The 23,456-nt window shown below is 32.9% G+C and overlaps 1 protein-coding gene across 1 annotated transcript in view; it reads right to left on the bottom strand.

Moving 5' to 3' along the window:
- The window catches only part of LOC134711219 (uncharacterized), a 28,056-nt gene extending 9,450 nt beyond the window's left edge, over positions 1-18,606 (bottom strand). Inside the window, exons 1-9 of the mRNA XM_063571686.1 lie at positions 18,512-18,606; positions 15,031-15,129; positions 11,788-11,886; positions 8,617-8,712; positions 7,078-7,195; positions 6,240-6,338; positions 5,462-5,614; positions 4,016-4,540; positions 1,029-1,132 (exon numbers count right to left, since the gene is read on the bottom strand). Coding sequence (XP_063427756.1) covers positions 1,029-1,132; positions 4,016-4,540; positions 5,462-5,614; positions 6,240-6,338; positions 7,078-7,195; positions 8,617-8,712; positions 11,788-11,886; positions 15,031-15,129; positions 18,512-18,565 — 1,347 coding nt within the window. The 5' untranslated portion in view covers positions 18,566-18,606. The remainder of the gene's footprint in view (positions 1-1,028; positions 1,133-4,015; positions 4,541-5,461; positions 5,615-6,239; positions 6,339-7,077; positions 7,196-8,616; positions 8,713-11,787; positions 11,887-15,030; positions 15,130-18,511) is intronic.
- Positions 18,607-23,456: the final 4,850 nt, after the last annotated feature.

The raw sequence follows: 23,456 nt of genomic DNA, 5'->3' as shown, positions 1-23,456 counted from the left end.
GTAAAAGTGGTTTAGGATTGGTCCTCTGAGGTTTATAAGACCTTAAGAATCAGAAGTTATGAAGATTTAGGTTTAGACATTGAAAACTAGATTAAATCTGGTTAAGCTTAAGCATAGGTGAAGTACAGGTAAAGAATGGGTTCAAACTGTTTCAACCATGATGTATACTGGTTGAGATTTTGATTAAGATCGATAACACTGTGCTAGACAGTGCAGTCGAGTTTGGTTAAGATAAGCGTCAAGTACATTGTGTCAACTAGTGCATTTAAGACTTTTTCAAATGTGTATGCCCGTGTCTGTTATGACGTTTTTTAATTCTAATTCACTTCATCTATGTATTACTGGTAAATTATTAAGCCAGGAATTTCGTTACCACAAACAACTAAAAACATTTACTTAATTCTTCCATAAATATAAAGATTTGGTTTTGAAGTTTTTTTGGTAGAAAACTAATTGCAAACGGGATAGTTGTACTGTTACACCACTGTTCTAGGTTATTAGACATGTTTAACCCCGACACATTCTGTATTTATTTGCCTGTTCCAACTCTGGAGTGTGGACGAAAAATAAATATGTAATCCAAAATACAGTAGTTTTCGTTTGTTTTTATGGGTTACATATTTGTTTTTCGTACATTTCTTGTATAAAAATTAGGCCGTTGATGATCTCAACTACTTTATTTTATATTGTCATAGCGGGCCTTTTATAGCTGACTTTGCGGTATTGGCTGTATTCATTATTGAAGACCGTACGGTGACCTATTGTTGTTAATTTCTGTGTCATTTGGTCTCTTGTAGAGAGTTGTCTCATTGGTGATAATACCACATCTTCTTTTATATATAACTGCCCATTTCAAAATTAACTTGTTAACAAAAGAGAAGTTTTAACTCCTTGTGTGCATTGGTGAATGTTAATTGCTATCAAAGAATTTATTCAGAATGCTGACGGAATTTTTACTTGATTTTTTAAATCGATATTGTTGTGATACAGGTGACGCAGAAAAGTGATATACTACAATGATAATTTACCATGCACTGGTCCCTGTGTGTTGCAGCAAACATGATCATTGGCATTATGTCTTCAGTATCGTCGGTGTAGGTCAACACTGAATCAACCCAGTGTTTTAGTATGGCTGTAACAAGAATTAACCGTTCATCACAAAACTTGCTTAATGTAACAATAGTTTAAACTAAAATTAGCCTATAACAAAAGCTACTGAAAAGAATATTTGAATAAAAAATCATTAAAATTAATGAAATAACTGTTCATATCCAAATTAAAAGCAAAACGATTATATAAAATGATCAACATATGGTTATGTCCCGTAACCGATAAACTCTTTATCTTGACGTTTGTTTTTATGACACATTACGACAAAGATCAGTGTAGGAATTGTTCAGAAAAGTAACAGTTCATTTGTGAAATAATAAGCAAATATTTAATTTCCAAACCACAATGGATAAATAAAAAAGCCGACAAACATCGTCAACCCAGAGAAAACAAATCCTTAATGATAAATATAACAAGCAATAACCAAGGGACTTTGTCTTGTGAATAGCTTTTGATCGACACGAGACTGAAGGGTTTGAAGGAAATTAAAAAGACGAACCACATTATTATGCAATGACACAAAACTTATAAATTACCAAAAATAACTTGACTTCTAAACCGTTACCCTGATAGAGACATCGTCAAAATAAATTCCTTATTTAAGTTACGAAAATCTTACTTACTAGTATTCAAGAAATACATCGATTCTAACAACCGAAAATCGACAACACTATCATCACAATGCTGTAAATTGTGATCGTCAACATATTTGGTGCGTTTGGTGCTTTGTTATTTCCCCAGACAGTCGGTATTATATGTGTACTCATTCTGCATCCCAATGGCCGATTAATTTGTTGGTGTTTAACGCCACTTTCAGCCCTGTTGGGAATTTTGTTGCGATCAGTTTTCAATGTTGAAGGAAGCCGGAATGCCCTGATAGAATCATTAACCTTCGCCAGGAAAACTTACTATCCTATGTAATTACGATTGGAGTCGAGTGCAACTGTCATGTGTGTGTTTAAAAATCCCAAACTCAGGTTGATATGATAGTGATATACCAGTTAGGCTACTAAGGCCAGTCGGCAACCGGACCCCTGTCATCCTACTGACCGCCTTGATTTTGTACTCATATGAAGCAGACCTCAAACAGAACCTTCTCCAGGACAAGTGAGAAAGCATTTTGCAATTGTTTTTAATTTCAGTTTCAGATGTATTGATGATGTCTTGTCTCTCAAAAACGTTTCATTTTATTAAGTACTTGCATTTTATGTATAAGGAATACTACCGAATCATGGACGTCCGCTTCATATCTTGATTTTTTTCCTTGATAATGCAATAGATGGACGACTTCAAATTAGAAATTATGAACTGTTCATTACTCAGCAATATTATACCATCTGTTAAATCGTTACGTGTTTAGTAATGTCGATTTATTGTATACCAATTGACATGAGGCGTAGCCGAGGGCATTAGTTGTATCCGAGGAGACAATAAACTTAATATTCATCGAATATCTAGTAAGTAAGTGTTTTATTATATCGAATAAGACAACAGCTAATAAACTGGCGGGGTTAAATCAAGTATCGTAATATAATAAGCAGAAACCAAGCCATACTATTTAACGTTTACTTCATAAATATTCAAAAAAGCTTAGACTACATCCTGCACCGATGTCATTTCTAGATATATAGGTAAAACGCGACATCGTTACTACCGCGGTGTTTTCAAAATTATCCAGTCCCGTAGCTGCATTTGAAATCTTGCGAAATATCATGACCTTTGCGGTCAATAGTTTCATCGAGATCCAAAAGTTGGACACACAAAACTTGTGCAAGCAGAGTATGAGGATTAACGAATGAAATCGAAACATTATTCATGTCATGGTCACAATCATGAATTGGTTGACCATTCGACAACAAGAAACGAAATTTTGTAACTGAACAGTAAATAGAGTTCGTGTTGCTCAGTCTGTTTTGTACAGTTGTTATTCTGTTGGTCTTTTCTTCTTTCTTTTCTCGTTAAGTCGTGCGTTGTCAGTATGTTTTCGACCTTATTTTAGTTTGAATGTCACTTTAGGATTTTTTTTATTCTTTTAGTTTTTTTTTAAAGCATCCACTGCAGTACATTTTCAGACAAATTGTGTACAGTCAATTAAGATCTGTTAAGTCTATGTTCAGGCTGTTCAGAACTGTAATTTATCTGTTAATATCAACATCATACTAAATTGACAGAATAGATACTGCACATGATTAAATTGACTGCAAGCGAATTATATTAACTGTACTGAATTGACCGAATTGGATAAGTCTGAAAGATGACTGGATAATTTATTGTTTAGATTTTACAGAGGATGGACATATTTTCCCTTTAAATTCCTTTTCTATTGGACTTGTATGTATTTGAAACGCGCTAGCAACATGTTTTCGTAGTTTAAGATCTTGATATACCAGAAAAGTCGTCGAAACTGTTCATGTCAATATCAAAATTAGACTGAGTGTAGATTAGCATGCATAGCAGGAGTCGCATCCGATCTCCCTCCTGTTGAGAGTTATTGCAATGTATTTTCGTAATCAATTGATGGGCTATGAACCTGGGTAAACTTCTATTAAACAAAATTTAGGTCACGGTTAAGTTGTTGATCTTTTTATTGAAAATGTAAATTATGCAATTGTTAACCAATGCTAAACAGGTCATGAATGGAATACAAGCAACCCATTGGAGTTGTATTTTTAATTAATCACAAGGCTAAGTTTGAAACACATCTTAAGTAGAACGAGTTTATATTGAGATTCACCTATTGTCTTTATTATGACTTTGGTAAACATGCATCTCAGAAGAGTAGGATCATCTGTGTTTATTAAGGATCAGCAATTTAACCACGCTCTCGAAAAACTAAAATCATTGCACATATATCAGTTATAAAGTGTGTAATGTTTTGGAGTATTTCAGATTTCATTGTACTTACAGGCAGAAGTCACTCCTTCTGGATACTCGCGAAGCTGTTTGTGTAAACCAAACCTGCCATCAAACATTAATAAAAATGATCCACGGTGTTGTATGAAAAGTTGATGTGTCATATCGTATGATTTCTGGCCACCAAAATCGACCAGATCAGAAGGTGCAATTTCTATTCTATATTCCCTATCTCTGACTTCGTCTAAGATACTTGTTTGAAGTTGCAACGTCTGACAATCTATTGACTGTATCTCAGAAGGAACAGGGAGCATTCCTCTGTTTGAAATTTTTGTTTCTACATGCTCCGTGATTGATTCACTAGTTATAGTTGCGACTTGGTATGCTGGATTATCTTTATCCTTGTTAACTGATTGTGCTTGTGTGGCAGATGCTTTAGATGACATGTATCTTATATCTGCTTGACTATTCTGGCTATAAGTGGGTATAAGTTGCTGTTTGGTGTTCTCGTCAGGCTGCACTTGAACATTTGGTTTTCCTCGCAGAATCTTTGCCAAAATTTCATGGCCCCGTTCACCTGAACACGTGTACATTGGTAAAAAAAGTATGGCGACAGAAATGGTTATCAAACTACAGTACTGTAACTATAGATTGAAAAACATCGTTGATAATTCATTAAAATGTATTGTGTACATTGCAATTAAGCGCAAGGTTTGGCTGGCCACAAACACAGGTACAACCCACCATGTTATCTTGAAATATCATGTACCAAGTCAGGAATATGACAGTTGTTATCTAATAGTTCGTTTCTATGAATGTCGCATTGTCGTTTGGTTTTTTGTTACACTTCAGTATTCTGTTGTTTCTGTTTTGTTTTCTTTGTATAGTTGCTTTGTTTTCCTTGGTTTTAGTTTGTTACTCGAATATATTTTCTCTCAATCAATTTATGACTTTTTAATTCAATTCCACATGGGTAATAGTGGTTTACATGGTTTAGATGTTGTTTACCGGGCCAGGAAATTTATTTATGCTCTGGGAACACTTATATATCCTTAAATTAAACCTTTTAAAAGGTTACTTATTCAGCACTGTAACTAGATCTTTCCAAAATGTTTAGTTTGGTAATTAATATTGAGTTTGCCATAAGTTAAGTTAGAACCAAACTGAATACTTGCGTTCACAAGGTCATGTTTTCTCTCACTGTAAATGACGTCTTCAAAATAAATCCAATGGAAATGTTGTAATTACATCAGACCTATAGTTTTCTCGTTTGAATTGTTTTGGGCCTACATGTGTCATTTCAGGGCCTTTTATAGCTGACAATGCGGAATGGGTTTTGTTTATTGCTGTAGGCCGTACGGTGACATATATTTGTTAATTTCTATGTCATTTGGTCTCTTGTGGAAAGTTGTCTTAAATAATTTTTTGTTGTGGATATAAAACTGCTTTTAATTTCTTTTAAAAAAGGACTACAAAGTATTCGAATACGCAAACATACCTTCTTTAAGAGGAATCATTTTCTTCTTTTTAATGTCAATACCATTCCTACCGAAAAATATGACCAACCCGTCTGTAGAATTCCATTGTAATGGAATGTCTTCGCCAATAAGTACGCTTGCGAGAGTACTCTTCCCTGCCTTACATGGTCCGCCTAATAAAACACATAAATAAATAGTGTTTCAAAATCAATAAAATGCTTAGAAAAAATAATTGTTCACACATTAATACTGCTGTGAAGAATTCTAGTTTTCCTATTACAGTGATGAATATCAATCTATTCAAATTCATGAATTGAGCCAAAGGGCCAGTTTTTGTATTTACTACCAAAATTTATATGAGTCACATAAATTCCAAATGCATACTCCGTCCCCCGAACATCCATCATGTTTGTATCAGTCAACTTTGTGTTTGTTTTAGTTAAGCTATTGTTTATAGTTTATTATTCAAAATCAAGAAATTATGCTTATTTGGCAGTGTGCATTTTCATTTGAATGTTTTAAGCGGACAACAAATAATATAAAGACCTGATTTGATAATATAAATACATTATCTGACAGGTAAATATATCAGGAACATCTGTATGATTCTATATGATATATCTATTAGCTTTGTTTAATTTTCTAATTAAAAGGGTGGTCAAAATTAATGTTGTCCTCATTTCTATAATTTGGGTTACCCTACGAAATTATTCTATAATAAGATGTTTAACATAATTATATTGATGTCATAAATAAAATGACTACTGACTGTTTTTATTATTTTTATAAATTTTCTACCTAGACTCAAACGGTTTTCGTAAGACAAAAATTCTCCTTGTGATAGCATACACTGGAATTCGTCAGCATCAACCAACCACGGTAGATGAATATCCTTGTCTAAAATAAAAAGCTTAAACTTGATAATTAGATGTAAGTTTTCATGAAGTTTAACATCAATATCCAATATTAATAACAACAAAAACACTTGCTATTAGAGTTGTAATATAAGGTAGTTGCCCATTATGACACTTATATCTTGATAAAATTAAACCAACATACTGTTTTTAGTGTGTAATAGTGGAATTGAAAAAATACGACAAATGGTGCTTTATAAGCAACACGACGAGTGCAACATTTTGAGCAGAATCTGCCTACTCTTCCAAAACACCTGAGATCACCCCAGTTTTTTTTGTTTTTTTTTTTGGGGGGGGGGGGGGGTCGTGTTCCTTAGTCTATGTTTTGTCATCAGTTCTATAACGATAACATACCTTTATTTCCATAGTTTGTATCGGTTTTTTTAAAAGTAAAAAATAGGGAACACATTTGTCTCTTCTGGTGTACAGTGAGTCATGCATCCCTTTCGGTGTCATATTATAGGTTAATTAACAAATATTGTTGATGAAACTTTGAATGGCAAAAAATCTAATAAAATAATACTCGCAAAACCATACAAAATAAACATGTCCCATAGCAGTAGAACATTACTTATATTGTTTCATTCTTAAAACCAAAACTTATATATATTTTTTATTCTCTCGGTTTTTATTTCGTCTTGCACTATGGTGAAAATGATATATTAATTTGTTAAGTTTGCAACATCATTAGAATAATTGCAATCAGATTTTACCGAACGTACCCTTTTTATCAATTGTCTCTTCTTCTTTTGGCAAGCTAGAAACATCAATACCAGCTGTTTCACTTTTTCTAATATTACTTAGTTGTTCAATGGTTCCTCTAAAAGAGTCTCTTTTTTCCTAAACATACACATTTTGTTTTTAGATATTGGCAATGGGTTACTACAGTTGGTGACCAAATAGTGCATGTCTCGTTAAAACTTTAAGAAAACACGTAAGCCCTTAAGAACAAAAGAAAGATCTATAACCTATTATTTTTATCATTTATTTTTTTTCTATTCCCGTCCTGTCCTCAACAGTGAAATGGTACAAAACTGTAACGAAATGCCGAGGTGGAAAATAAAATGAAAGAAAAGGAATTTTGAAATTACAATAAGGGTGGATTGAAAACTAAATTTTGACAAACGTTACCCACTAAATATATTGTGTAACAACTCTTTATAAACATATTCTAGTGAAAAAAGAAACGATAGAAGGCAACGTATTTTCAATATAAAAAGAAATACGACACAATTTACCTAGACAAAATATGGCCCATTTAGTCTAGTGTTTACAGAGTAAACTATCTTATCAAAACCAACGATTTAAGACAAAGACGCGATATTTTTTAATTGTTTTGAATTTTCGTTAATTCAAAAATCGTTTTTCCACTCAACAATTTTAAAATCGATATAAAACCGAAAACTGAAAATTTAAACAAAGTCTGCTCAAAGTTTTGAATGCCTTTGCTGATATTTGAGAACACAATTATCATCTTATCGCACCCAATTATATGCATTGGCCCTAAAAATGAATTTTTGAGAATGAAAAATTTAACGGGTTTTCCTATTTACTATATTGTATGATAAAATGGAGTTCATTCGTGTGTATCGTTTCTTTTGCTGACTACTTTAATTCAATATGCCTTATTCGCGTTTTTCATCATCAAACTGACTCATCAGTGGCGTTCGATTCGGAAAACTGTAGAAATCAATATCAATAACAAAGCATGAAAATATCGTTACAACTGTGCCAAATTTGTTTGATAGCATCGTTCAATTGTGTTAGAAACCCTTAGGTTTTTTTTGAAAATATTAGAACATTTAAAGAACAGCAGAAACTCAACTCGGAACAATCAAAGACTTTGTTTCGAAAATGGTGACGTATCGTAGGAAAAACAAAAAAAGTGTTTGCTTTTTCATAATCAACTGGAAATTTTGCTCTATATACCTATATTCCATTTCAGAAGATTTGAAAGAATGAAACAGGAAAAAAGAGTGTTATAAAAGAATAAAGAACATATTAAAAGACATACTTAAAGCATGGCACCACGTTGTTTGAATTTAGCTTTTTTGTTTTGTGTCAGTATTGCTTAAGATTGTAAATCTCATTCTTCCTTTTTAATATTTGAAAAGATTTAATAAAACTGCGACTTTAGTTACAGGAAGAAATGATCCATCGTAAAGACCAATCCTGGTGCAAATCTTAGAATGGAATGTCTCGATGAAAGAAATATATGTGACAAAAAGATTTATATATTTCAGAATGGTATTAATAAATACCTTAAGATAATCAAGTGTGTCTTTGAATTCATTCGAAAATTGACTGTGCTGAAATTTCCTATATTTCTCTTCTGCTATGTCATAAGGAGTCATTCCCTGTAATGTCATATAATATGAATATGGAAAAAAAAACCAATATATTAAAGCTAAGTACTGTAGTAATAGTTTTCAAATTTTATGAATCGATTTAGAAGAGAAGGTAACACAAAAACTCCGTAAAAAAACAAACAAAAACTGTTGTACACGAATGCACTGAAAGAGGAGTGAGACTGGATGGATCGACGGGGAAGTGTCTACTGCTTTACCCGCCATCTTATGTGATGCTCAGTCAAAATGTCTCAATCATGAATGAGAAACACTTTCTAAAATAACAGATCAGAAAGCTATACATGCATCTTTTGAAGATCTTAGACTAGGATATTGAATTTTAACACCGACTATTCGTTATAGTCAACTAACTATATGGTCATTGTAAAACTTCTGTAGTACACATTTCAGTCATTGTTTCTGATTTCTGTTTCATCAGCTGTTGTAGAACGCACTCACAACCCTGTGAGTAAAGTAAATATTTTCGAACACACAGGAGTTTAACGTATCAACGAAGATACATGAACGTCATACAATGGAACAGAGGGTAAGTTACTACTTAGAAATTGAAAAATTCACCATTGAAAAATTAAAATTATCATGTTTGTTATAGATATTTAACTTTTAGTCGTCAATATATATATCAATGTGGGGAAAATGAACTGAGTGTTAGCATATATAGGTAACCCAACTGCCTTCACAATTAAGAAAAAGCCATTCCGTATAGATGGGCTTAAACGGCCTTGACACGAAAACTACAAAACAATTCAATTGAGAAATTTAAAGGTATAATTTAAAACTAAATAGTTTACAAAAAACAAATACGACAGACATGAACTAATAACAACCGCAGGCCCTTGACTTAGACTTATCAAATAAAGAAAACCTTCTTTTGTCGACATTATCCTTAAATCAAGTCCATTGGAATATATCTTAAACTGAGAGTAAACTATTTCTTTCCACCTATTTTTTTTTAAATCTCTGAACTGGTTCTGTATCACTACTGCTTCCTTTGAGTAGAAAAACAAGTCGCTCTGTTGTGTAAAACCTATCTAAATACTGACCGTCTGCTGAAATATCAATCATCAAACTCAACAAAAATGTTGTCTATTAAAACGTCCAACGTGCTGATGAAAACAGCTTTGTTGTATTCATCTAAAGAATCAGTTTGTTTTCATAGATGATATCAAATATGTTCCTTACTAGTATGTCGTAACTACAATATCCGTCCCTTTTCACGAATGAGACCTACCGAATAAGACTATTTACCGGGTATGTAATAACATAAGCTTACCCTTCCGGAGCACCTGATATCACCTTCACTTTTAGTGAGGTTCGTGTTGCTTTGTCTTTAGTTTTCTATGTTGTGTCTTCTGTACTGTTATTTTGTGTCTCCTTTTATTTAGCCATGTCAGTTTATTTTCAATCTGTGAGTTTGACTTTCTCTTTGGTATCTGTCGTCCCTCTATTGATCAATACAAAGCACTACTTTCTATGGGAAAAACACGGAATTTGTATTTGTTCCGTTTTTCCTCAAAGTGCTTCAGAAGTGTGGTACACAAAACCACTGGCAAAAATATGGCTTCAAGGAGAACAGACTTGATATGATATGATAATGGCAGACTAGATGTAGATACAGGATCGTTTAGTCACCAGAAAATGGTTGTATATCTGTCCTTTTCTTCAAAATGTATTAGTAGAAAGAAGTTTTCTAGATCTGCGATGGTAGCATAATTCATTGACCGAAATCTCATACGAATTTCCGTTATGCCATTCATAACAGGTGAGTGCATTTCTAAGAATTCATTTAAACTTGAATAACCTTAACACTCTGTGTAGCAACACTCACAAACAATGCGTATCGGCGTAGTTGATGTTTACTTAGTCAAAGGATGATACTGTGGATTCATTATTATTTGTATGATACCAATTTTAGTGGATTTTGTGGTTACCTCGGGACCACAAATTGCACAATGTCCAACGAATAACAAATGTTTTATAGAAATGTCTGCCGACTTTGGAAAACCACGAAATCAAATATCCACGAAAAATGAAAATGTTCCTCTAACCACGAAAATTAGTACCCAGGAATATAAATGAAGCAACAGTTTTGAATAAAAATGTAAGGTTCGATTCCTCTGTAGTTTTGTTTCCTTAAGTTTTTGAATAAAGTATCTTAGCTCATATTGGTAGTACTACTATCTCCATAAGTTTGAATAAATCAGCCTTGTTAACTAATTGACTTAATATCTTGTCTGTACTTTATTTAATCAATTCCATACTAAGCGGAAGCCGATATAAGTTGTTCCAATGGTAACTTATCTGTGTAATTTCATTTCGAGTGTTATCTACCTTACTTCGTACTCCCTTTAAGCTTTCAATTGACGCTATACATGCTCACTTTCTGAAACTTCTACCGAAGTCAACACTTCAAAAATTTCTAAAACTGCTTCGTAATCAGTCATAATGTTTTTCATGGAAGATTGTTTTGAACTACATTTATTTGAGTTATAAGTACGTACGGGTCCCGACAAGAGTTAAGCTCATCTTGATTTATCTGCGGTCGATCGATTTCCCCTTATATTTTCATATTCAACTATAGATCAGTAAATCAGCGCCAATCAACAGGATGATTGCAAACTCGCATATGAGTATTAAAACTTTTTGAAGGGATTTCCCTGTTCTAACAACGGACTTGTACGTCTTTGTAACTGAAATTTATTGTACGTTTGCTGTGTGTTATATTGATCCACATTATCTAGAATTAAAGGGAAGAAATCAGATCTCATTACTTTTGTTACATCTCGACGAATGTTGCCTGTCCCAAGTCACGAACCTCTAGCTTTTGTTAGCGGATCTTTTTTTTTCTCCCATTTTGGTTTATTTGTACTTTTTTTGGTTGAGTGTTATGCCCATCTTGCAGAAGACACATAGCCGGTCTTGGTCTTTTTATTTGACATAAGGTTTCTTTCACACATTCCCCGTTTCAATTATCTATTTTTTGTTATGTTCGATAAACCGGAATAGTCATGTCTTATAAAAGCTTCCCTGGTCATTGAAAAATTCAAAAAAGAAAAAGCTTACCTTATAATTTCTAGCTGATAAGTCGGCACCTAAACTATTCAAACGTCTCACCATGCCAACTTTGCCATTCTTCGCAGCTTCATGTAAAGGAGAATTTTTCTTAAAAGAAATATTCTCTAATTTTTGTGCTATTTTCACATTTGCTGACCGGTGTGAGAAAAAATATTTCTCCTCACTAGTGAAATGTTTGTAACACAGGCGCTTGGGTATATGATACAGATTTTTTTTTTTTTTTTTATTAAAATATTCAATTTTTTATATTTATAATACATATCTATCACTTCTGTGCATGTCTCACCTAGTTTCGAGTGATTTAAACGACCCAGAGAAAATACCAAATTTTACTATCCATACTAAGAAACAAAAAGGCAACTAACTCGACGCCATTTTTCTGCTATCTATAAATAAATAGATTGACGTACCTGGATTCCCCAACGATTTCTCTGGGAAAACGTGCCTTCCTGGCCATCAAATCGCACACATCGTTGATATTTATCAAATTGGTATTGTTCGTAACATTTTTAGTCCATCTCCAGCATATAATAAAAAGATTTTAACTATTTTGACTAATTTCAAATTTACGAGCCCGGAAGTTGACTCTTTTTCCCGAACTTTTGTTAAAGGGAAGTAATATTTTCCCGGACTTTTTCGGAACATCTCTCCAAGTACGTAGGAAAATAACAAAGTGATACGATGATTTCCGAACTTTTACCAAAAAGGCGCAAATTTCCAATTGCCGGAAAAGAATTTTCATACTCAGTCTGAAGTGATGACAATTCAACCAAAGGAAGTTACTCATAAAAACGTTCATTCATGATAATTTATGGATATACAAATACTCACACACAATTGACCTATGAGAGGAATAAAAAAAAATTAAGCCATTGACAATTTGATCTGATATTTTTATTCACTTGGTGGAAAAGGGAGGGGGGGGGGGGGGGGTGCAAGGAAATTAACTAATATTTTCTTTCCACGAAAATGTTATTGACTTTGTTTTGATTATTACAAAACATGGGTCATGTTAACTGACGAAAAAAAGGGGGGACAATATTTCCAAATTTTGTAGTTCCCCTTTCTAACATAAAATCAAAACTGTGTGATTTTTGAAAATTAAAAGATTAAAACCACTGACAATCAAATCATCATATCTGTTTGTTAACATATAGTATTAGTTCGGAAGACATCGTATCACTTTGTTATTTTCCTACGTACTTGGAGAGATGTTCCGAAAAAGTCCGGGAAAATATTACTTCCCTTTAACAAAAGTTCGGGAAAAAGAGTCAACTTCCGGGCTCGTAAATTTGAAATTAGTCAAAATAGTTAAAATCTTTTTATTATATGCTGGAGATGGACTAAAAATGTTACGAACAATACCAATTTGATAAATATCAACGATGTGTGCGATTTGATGGCCAGGAAGGCACGTTTTCCCAGAGAAATCGTTGGGGAATCCAGGTACGTCAATCTATTTATTTATAGATAGCAGAAAAATGGCGTCGAGTTAGTTGCCTTTTTGTTTCTTAGTATGGATAGTAAAATTTGGTATTTTTCTCTGGGTCGTTTAAATCACTCGAAACTAGGTGAGACATGCACAGAAGTGATAGATATGTATTATAAATATAAAAAATTGAATATTTTAATAAAAAAAAAAAAAAAAAATCTGTATCATAGACCCAAGCGCCTGTGGTTTGTAATCGGCAAATGATCAGTCGAAATTTAATTATGACGTCTAAATGTTTTGTTTTCTGTTGAATTTCCTATTGTGACGTCATGAAAAAGGCGGCAATGCCTGATGACGTCGCATATAAAGAACACAAGTTTCTGAACATCTTTGAAAAAGAAGGATTACATTCAATAGAGAAACAGATTCCGTCACTATTACTCGTGTATTACGATATTTCTCCACTCTCGAAAGTTAAATTTAAGTTATTTGAAGAGCATGGCAAGCCTCGCGCTTTATATAATAAAATTTAACTGTCTCGAGTGGAGAAATGTCGTAATACAGTTGTTGCAGTGTATGAATCTATATATATCAGCTACGGTAATTTATAATTTCGACTTAAACGAAAATGAACTAATTTATCAAGCAGATATGCCGTTCAAGAAGGCACGTATTTGATGTTCAAATACCATAAATGAACGTGACATCATAACAAATCTGTGAATGCCACTGACATGTTTCAAAATGGAGAAAATTTACAGGCAGGGAAAGTAGAATTATACGAATGTACAGTCATCCATTCAAATGATTGAGATGCGACAGAAGATCATCAAATGTCTTGATCAATGATATAGATTAAGCAGCCTTTTTTAACGTGAGGATAATGGTAAAAGTAAATTACAAAACTAATGAACTCCGAGAAAAACTCACAACGAAAACTCCCTAATCAAATGCACAAAACAAAAAGTGAAAACAATCAAAGGAATGGATAACAACTGTCATATTCTGACTTTTTCTTATGTAGAAAATGATGTGTTAGTCCAGATTTTATAGCTAACTAAACTTCTCCACTGTTTGACAGTCATATAAAATTCCATTATATTGAGAATAATGTATTAAAATAAACAGACATTATAGGTAAAATGTCAAAAATAGGGGTACAGCAGTCAACATTTTGTTTGATCTTTATCACTAAAACATATACAAATGTGTCCAAACAAAAGGCAAATAGATAAGGCACACACTAGTAATAACAAATACATGAAAACAAAGATGTACTATAGCACAATAACACAATAAATAGAGACACCTAAATGGATTTTTTTAACTAAAAATAGACTAAACAGTAAAAGTGTAGTAATAACAAACACGAATAAAAGAACACTTTAAAATGTCAAAAAGGGGATAAACAAACGTCGGTGATTTTCCAAAGTTATCATAACATACGTATGACATTGCATAACCTAATTTCTTCGTCTAAAGATTCTCTCCACGAAGGCGTACGTGAGATAGGGCTATCAGTAAAGTGGCAAATGTTCTCAATGATGCGTACTTTAATGGACATAGAAGGGTCGTGGTCCGAATGTTTAAAATTGTTATAAAGAATCCTGAATAGAAGATTTTTATCAAACATGTGTAGGTGTAGAGCAAAAAACACCAACAGCATAAGGCATATTAATGGGTTTTCAACACAGTTAGAAAATACCGCACTCCAGCTGGAGTATGGTATGAAGAAAAGTATGCAACATGTATATGTAACATTAAAATTCTAAGGTTGTATATTGATTTAACTGGTTTACCTCATTATTTCTAGCTGACAAGTCGGCACCTAAACTAACAAGAAGTTCCGCCATGGCAAGTTTCCCATTCGACGCTGCTTCATGTAAAGGTGAATCACCCTTAAAGATAAAAATATATATTTGATTTCACCTTGATCACTAGCAGAAATAATATACTTATATACATGTGTAATTACTCAGTATTTGAACCAAAACGTCAAGACATAAGACATGTACGTATTTTCTGGCAAACAAAAACTTTAAAAAAAATGTTTAATGTTCAAACCCAAATTATTATTGCCTAACTTTGAATGCCACTAACACCCAAATAATTCACGTTTTATAAAATAATAAATCCTTCCAACTATTATTTGGTATTAACATTAGATTTTTTTCTCTATTATTTCCATTGTAGAAAACTTGCATTCTACAATATTGATGAGTATACTCAACCAACTATTTCAATAACATATGGACCCTGAAATATCCTGTTGATTAACTCCAAAATCTTCAATCGACATAATTAACATTTCTTATAAAAAAAAGTTGTATCATTTTTATTGTTTTCTTAGTCAGGCAGTCAGGCTTTAACAGGACCAACACATTTTAAAGACAGGGATGTAAAACAACACATATGCATGCGAAGTCGACAGAAAAAATATTGATACAGGGAAGGGAACGGCAATCATTACAAAAATACAAATATACTATTTTAACCATCAACTTCAAATTCCTCATGAAAAACATAAACCAGTTTAGCGTGTGCATAATCCCCCCTTTAGAAAAGTTGTAGACAATAAGTCGAAATACTTAATAGTCAATATAAACTCTACAAGGTACCGCTACAAGCAGGGCGACTACATATTTTAAAATGACTGTTAACAGGGTACGTCATTTCAAATGCACGGTCAAAATGTGAATGTTAATACAGAAACTATTAAAAGAAGCTTTCGCATTTTGGTTAATACTGCAACACAAGAAGTAAAAAAAATCAGAAAAATTATTCCTAAAAAGGTTTAAGATTATTACATGTATGACTTAGAACAAAACTGAATTGAAATCAATTGTGAGTAGCTCAATTCTACAGATCTTTCATATAAAAAGGGGCATTGTTCGTGTTGTTTTATTGCTGTTATTATAACTATGGAAATCCATTGTAATGAAGATATGTATCTCCCTTATACCTATCTCTTAATCCATGATAAAGGTTCGCTATACATAAGTTTAAAAAAGAAGATGTGGTATGATTGCAAATGAGACAATTCTCCACAAGAGACTAAAATGACACAGAAATTAACAACTATAGGTCACGAACTATAAGGTATTTTCTGTTAAATTCACTCTTGAATATTTGTATTATTCCTGTTATTTTCAAATATTTTCGCGGGCATCACTGAACAGACTCACATTGTCGAAACATGCATACGGTGTTATCAAATGTGTAAGTCAAACAGTGCAATTGCATGTGCTATTAAACTGAACATATTGAACAATTGAAAATTACTTTAAAAATGCAGTTTATTTTAAGAAAATTAAGTAAGTCTCGAAAAAAGTAATGCTATTATGCATAAGTTTATACTACAGAATTGGCAAGTCCCAGTAATATATCACCTTATCCGTATTTGGCACAATGTTATAATTTAGTACGCCAGACGCGGGTTTCGTCTACATAAGACTCATCAGTGACGCTCATTATAAATATTTATAAAGCCAAACAAGTAGAAAGTTGAAGAGCATTGAGGATCCAAAATTCCAAAAAGTTGTGCCAAAACACGTTATAACTTTTAAACCAAAATTATATATTGAACATACAATTTCACTTACAAGTGGGTTGTGTTTATACTTCGACATATACTACAGAATTGGCTATACAGTTTATACCATTACATAAGCGTCCCAGGTAAACATTGATAGATCATTTTGAGATCTTTAAGTTTGGATTCGGGAAATTACTAACCATAATTCGAAATAGGGATTATCAGAACATAAAACATTAGGTCGTTATCAATGAAACATTTGACCTTAACAGAATCCGTCACTAAAATGAAATATAGTCTTAAACGGTCAAATTGATCTGTACATCATCTAAGTATTCTGAGTATTAACCTATTAAGTCATATTTAGTATTTTTAAAAGTCAATAACCAAACACAACAATTAAGGAGGCTCGCGGGTATAAGATCTTCAGAAAAAAAAAATACATTTATTTTTCGTTACAAAAGCTCCAAATTATCTCCCTTTGGTGCAAAAATTACATTTTTTGGGCATTAAAATTGAAATATCTTTTTTGACTCATCGTTGACTTATATTTTTTATTGTTATTTCGAGTAGGCTATACATCAACTAAATAATTATAAATTCTAAGCGATTTCTGTAATTAAGTTCTTTTTATATTTCGATATTACCGCTATTTCTCCTATAAGTTCAACAGAAAAAAGGAACATTAACAAAAATGTATGCTTCTTTCGTAGGCAGATTGTGAGCGTAAATGAAAGTGACCTCATTGTTTTATTTCATTTTTCTATTAGGTATAAGATAAAGTTAATTTATAGAAAAATATAGAGAATTCCTATATTTAATAGAAAAAAAAGGATTAGACCCGCGAGCCCCCTTAAGTATGCTGTTGATGTGTACACGTGAATAATAATTACTGAATTGTCAGATAATTGAATGGTCAGATTTTCATTGACTGCAAGCATATTGTTTCAACATTTCTACATATACGGAAGAAGTCTGAGAAATTGACTGAAGTAAACCAGGGTCCCAGATAAAAGAGAGGGTTTGGATCCTGCTAAAATATTTTACCCAGCCACTTTCTTTATGGTTGTGCCTGTCCAAAATCAAGAGCATGTTATTCAGGGGTTGTCGTTTGTTGCTCTGCAAATTAGGACGTTAGTTTTCTCGTTTCAATTGTTTTTACAATTGTCATTTTGGGTCCTTTCATAACTGACTATGCGGTATGTGCTTTGATAATTGTTGAAGGCCGTACGGTGACCTATAGTTGTTAATTTTCTGAGTCATTTTGGTGTAAAGAGTTGTCTCATTGGCAATCACCCCATATTTTCTTTTCATAGATAATAATTCATTGTCCAGTCTTTTACGAGGTGTTTTCATCAAAATGACAGTTTCTGAAAAAAAATGTCTTTTACGTGTGGGGTGTTTTCAGACAAATTTAGAAGGGTTACCAGATGCTGTTTAAAAAAGGCGATTGTCGTATAACATGTAGAAAGCAAAATAGCGGTGTTCAGTTTTGACCAGTGATTTCTTTGGATATGAATAGGGTTACGATACTTGGGACATCCACGTTGTAATTTGTTACATCACATACCGGTGAAAATACTGATGGCGTTTGTAAAACGTTTCGAAGGGATCGTTGCACTTGTATCACGAAGAAACAGTGGTTATTTTGAAAGAAAGAAAAATAACATATTACATCCTCAATGTGTAAACCAAACTAAAAAAAACTGCATGTCAACATTACTATATTGATTGAAAAAGCGTACTTTTGAATTCATAGTTGACAAGTCGGCGCCTTCGTGAACCAAAGCTTTTACCATATATTCTTGTCCATTGCTCACAGCTTGAAGAAGAGGAGATTCAGCCTAAAAAAAAATGTTTAATTGATTTAAAATATCATTTTGGTAAGCACTTTAAATCGTTGCACAGTTTTTTAGTGAATTATATCTATCTTGACATTAACAAAAACGCATATATAGATATAGCGAATTGCACTGAAAGTGGTATTAAATACAAACACCCGATCAATCAATCAATTACTTTACTCATCCTCCTTAAACCCAACCAAAGTGTGAAAATAGAAAAGACTGTAACGACACAAAAATATGTAAACAATTACTTAATGTTTAGCTTCTGTACATACATGACATAGTAAATTGTAAAATAGCAGACAAGAACCAGTATGAATCATAATGGCATTATGATTTTTTTTAAATGTGTGATAAGTGTTTAAAGAGACTATGAGCACTGTCAATTCTTACGTGGTGGTCAGTTATATTTTGTGAAGGAAGCTGTAGTGTTTGCAGAAATTCACCGACCTTCGGTAGGTAAACTAACAGTCCTTGTCACTTAAGGTTGTAGTCAAACACATAACCACATGCATGTGGCATTCAAACTTATATTCAGTGTTGAAACTTTGTAATACAGAAGTGGAACTGTCCAAAGCTCTCTGCAACCGAGGCCCCTCGAAATGTTTTTAGAGGAACGCACTTCACTTTTAAGACTTTTTATGAAAATGAAGAACATAAAGTGAATTTACTTATTATTATTTCATTTCTACGATGTTCTTACAATTACAACATAATTTTAGTTATTGTCAGAACGGAATATAAAGTTAAAATTGAAACCAGTCCACTTTCTTGTAAAATATTAACGGCGCAAACGAAAAATAAGGGAATTAAAAAAAGAATATGATAAACGGTTTTACTGATTGTGCTAAAAGTCATGTTGTTGCCAGGCGTACAAATGAAGGTCAACTTCAAACAGTTTAAATGAGATTTACTTATTCAACAACATGATAAATTGTCGTTTAAGATCATTTGAAATACAAACAACTGTTACAAAAGAGGAGCAAAATATTTCAGAGGACATTCAAACTCATAAATTAGAAATAAAGTGTCAACACCATGGCTAAAAATGACTAGATGTTTCAAAGCGACATGAATGGCCCAGTCCTAAAAAGTTAAAAACAAAATGCAATTTCAATAACACATTTGGACTCAAACATGATGGTAGTCTGACATTCATTTGTTAATAACTATAAATCAACTCAAAATGTGGAGGCCTATACAAATAAAGTCTGTATAACTGTGATTTTCAACAATTTTTAAAGTTGTAAACCCTTAATTTTGGCAAAAATTAATGGAGAGGAAAAAAACGTAAACTTGAAATGTAACTCATCATGAGAAACTCACATACCAAAAATCCGCCCAATATATGAAAGCGTTTAGAAAATAGTCTGTAAAACTGTTATTTTCAACAATTTGTCAAAGTCCAAAGCCTCTTATTTCGGCAAAATTAGCGAAGCAAAACAAAAATCAAACTTGACCTGTATCCCATCATAGTTACCTCACATACCAAAAATCAGCCCAATATTTGAAAGCGTTTAGACAAAAAGTCTGTATAACTGTGATTTTTAACAATTTTCAAAGTTGTAAATCCTTATTTTTGGCAAAAATCAATGGAGAGGAATCAAACTTAAACTTGATCTTCAACTCATCATGGTTAACTCACAATAAAAAATCAGACCAATATCTGAAGGCATTTAGAAAAAACTCAGTATAAGTAAGTAAATTATTTATTATAGTGACATGTGTTTTTCACAAAATATTATATAATACAGTGATATATAAAAACAATAATAAGAACACCCGACCCTTTGGGTCTATAAGTCACTTTAAACATAAATTTCAATGGTACGACGAACAAAAATAAATAAAATGTTATTGAAAATTGTCATATAAAAAGTTTTTTCTCTTACTGAAAGCTTGCAATAAATATTTAGCAGTTTTTCTTGGATGCTGACATAGTAAATATTTAAACTGTTCTTTATTTGATAATATAAATAAATTGTCTATTTGAGAGAAATGTTGCAGTCGCAGATTGTTATAAAAGTTACAATTGATAAGGAAATGAAATTCGTTTTCCACACAGTTATCGCTACACATTTTACATAAACGGTCACATTCGTCTTCACCTACAAAACGACCAGTTTCTAACCTGAGTGGAAGAATGCCACACCTGAGTTGCGCTATTATGGATCTTTCAGTACGGTTAAGATTAAGTTCAATGTATTGTTCACAGCAGTATTCAGATTTTATGAGCCTGTATGTTCGTAGTTTTGGATAGTTTGTTAGACCTTTCTGCCAATCTGCGGAGCATTTATCTTTGAGTAATGTTTTACACATCTGTGAATCGCAAGTGTTTTTTGTAATAAAATTGCTCTCTAGTCCTATCACTGACATAATGTTTTTCACTTCGGATGACCAATTGTTCGTGCAAATTTCGTAGTCCCAATTGAATACGCGTTTACATATACGAGTGTCGTCCATTGATATAAGTTTGTTCCAATACCATAGCATATTGCACCATCGTCGTTCCTTTGAGTTCATCCAACCAACTTCACCGTTTATTGCAAGTGTCGGTGCAAATTTATGAACGCCAAGAAAATAACGAATTGCTTTGTTCTGGATTTGATTCAAGCAAGCAAAGTCTTTGTATCCCCAAATCGAAGAGCTGTAGTCAAGCACTGGAACTACACAAGAAGTAAAAAGTTTTTCAAAAGTTTTAATTCCAAAGTCTTTTAGATGATGAATCTTGGAGATAACTCCTCCTAAAGCTCTACCTCCAGCTTCTGATAGTCTATTTGCGTTGTCTTTAAAGTCCTTTAGGTCGTGAAAAGTTACACCGAGGTATTTGTATGTGTCAGTTATATGAAGAAGATTGTCACCGATTTTGAACTGTAATTCGCTTCTTTTAGATCGAGACGGACGAAAATGCAAAACTTTTGATTTCTCTGTATTTATCAAAACACGCCATCCCTTGCACCACTCATGGACTTTATCAAGCATACATTGCATGTCAGTTTCGGATGATGCCAATAAGACTATGTTGTCCGCATATAAAAAGTAACGAAAGCGTTGAGTCGCCAATATTTACACCAAGTCCGAGACTGTTTACTTCCTCTACCAGATCGTTAATAAAAATAGAAAATAACGTCGGGGATAAACTAAGCCCTTGTTTAACACCAGAACTGCATACAAACCACTGTGAAAGTCTGTTGTTCACACGAACACAAGCAAAAGTACTAAGGTTAATGTTTTTAATCGAGTTGTAAATTTTTCCATCAATGTTATTTAACAAAAGCTTATATAATAGCAAATCTCGGTCAACAAAATCGAACGCTTTCTTAAGATCGATAAAGGTTGCAAATTAAGTCTTTAGGTTTTTCGATACAGCATTAAGAGTAAAAACATGATCCTCACACGATCGATTGGAGCGAAAACCATTTTGTTCGTCTGCTAAAATATCGTTGGACTCTAAATATGATGACAATCGACTGTTTATAAATGCACTGTACAGTTTTGATATACAAGAAAGTAAACTAATTCCTCTGTTATTGAGAAGTACACGTGGATCTGAAGATTTGTCTTTTAGAATTGGACAAAGTATAGCCTGTTTCCATACATACGGAATTATACCGGTTTCAAAAATCAGTTGGAACAAGGAATGAATCACGGCCACTATAGGTTCATACTTCAGTACTTCGTATGGAATACTATCTATACCACAACTTTTGCCGTTTTTTGTTTTGTACACAAGCCGTCTTACTTCTTCGATGGTTATAGTCGTATTTATTTCTTGATTTTCATTATAAAGCGGGTCAAGCATTTTGTCCTCTAATGACGATTTGTGTGTTGAAACTTGCCTATAAAATTCATCGTCGAAATTTGAAGCGGCATTATCCGTATTGTATATGTTCTGAAATTCCGTTTTCCATTTATTCAATATAGTTTCATCATCTGTGAGAATCGTTCCATCTTCGCCGTATACCTCCATCGGGATTCTCTGGGTTTTACGAGGTCCGAGTTTTTTAATTTTTTCCCAAAATTCGTTAGGGTTCGATGTTGTCATGTTTTCAACTTCAACACAAAACGAATGTCTAAATTGTCGTTCACATCGCTTTAAAGTGCGATCAAATATATTTTGGGCAGTATGAAATTCTTCACGGAGTTACCGTTTAACGGACATATTACCTCTAAATTTAAGAAATTCTTTTTCTTTATTACGTATTGAATGCCACAGTGAGCCAAGATGGTCATTCCAATAAGGTTTTCCCACTTTAAAACGTTTACTTGTCTTTCTACTAGTGTCGAAAACTGGAATTTTAGCGTTCATTTCGTCAATGATTATATTACACAGATTTGAATATATATTATCCATATTAGTCTGATTTTCTCTTGTGGTTTCTATTCTGAATATCAAAGTTTGCAAAGCGGTCTTACGCATGTCCGACGCTAGAAAATCATTTGGTATTGAGTTTAATTTGTATCGTTTTGGCAGAGAACTCGTAACTTGGTATGATTCGTTAGCTTCCTCGTAGGTTTTGATTTCTGTTAATATAACGGAATGATCAGGGACTTTACTTCTTTCTCCAAGAAACTCAAAAAGATTGAAATTTTCAACTATTGTTCGTGCAGTAATAACTTGAAATGACTTTATCAGTTTAAGAGCGTCATGCGGAACGCAAATATAGTCCACTACTGATTTCCCTCTACCGGAAACACAAGTGAAGTCATCCTGTACAGGGTCATACCTTCCGTTCAAAACACACATTTTCGACTCATTTAAAAATTCTATGAAAGATTTCCCATGTTGATTTTTAGTTTTATCTATTACATTTCTAGTAGGAATACAGTCAAATTCAGAGTA

The sequence above is a fragment of the Mytilus trossulus genome, chromosome 3 (genome assembly GCF_036588685.1).
Source record: "Mytilus trossulus isolate FHL-02 chromosome 3, PNRI_Mtr1.1.1.hap1, whole genome shotgun sequence".
Taxonomy (NCBI): Eukaryota; Metazoa; Mollusca; class Bivalvia; order Mytilida; family Mytilidae; genus Mytilus; species Mytilus trossulus.
Note: the sequence above shows the minus strand (reverse complement) of the source record. Positions and strands in the feature narration are given on the sequence as shown.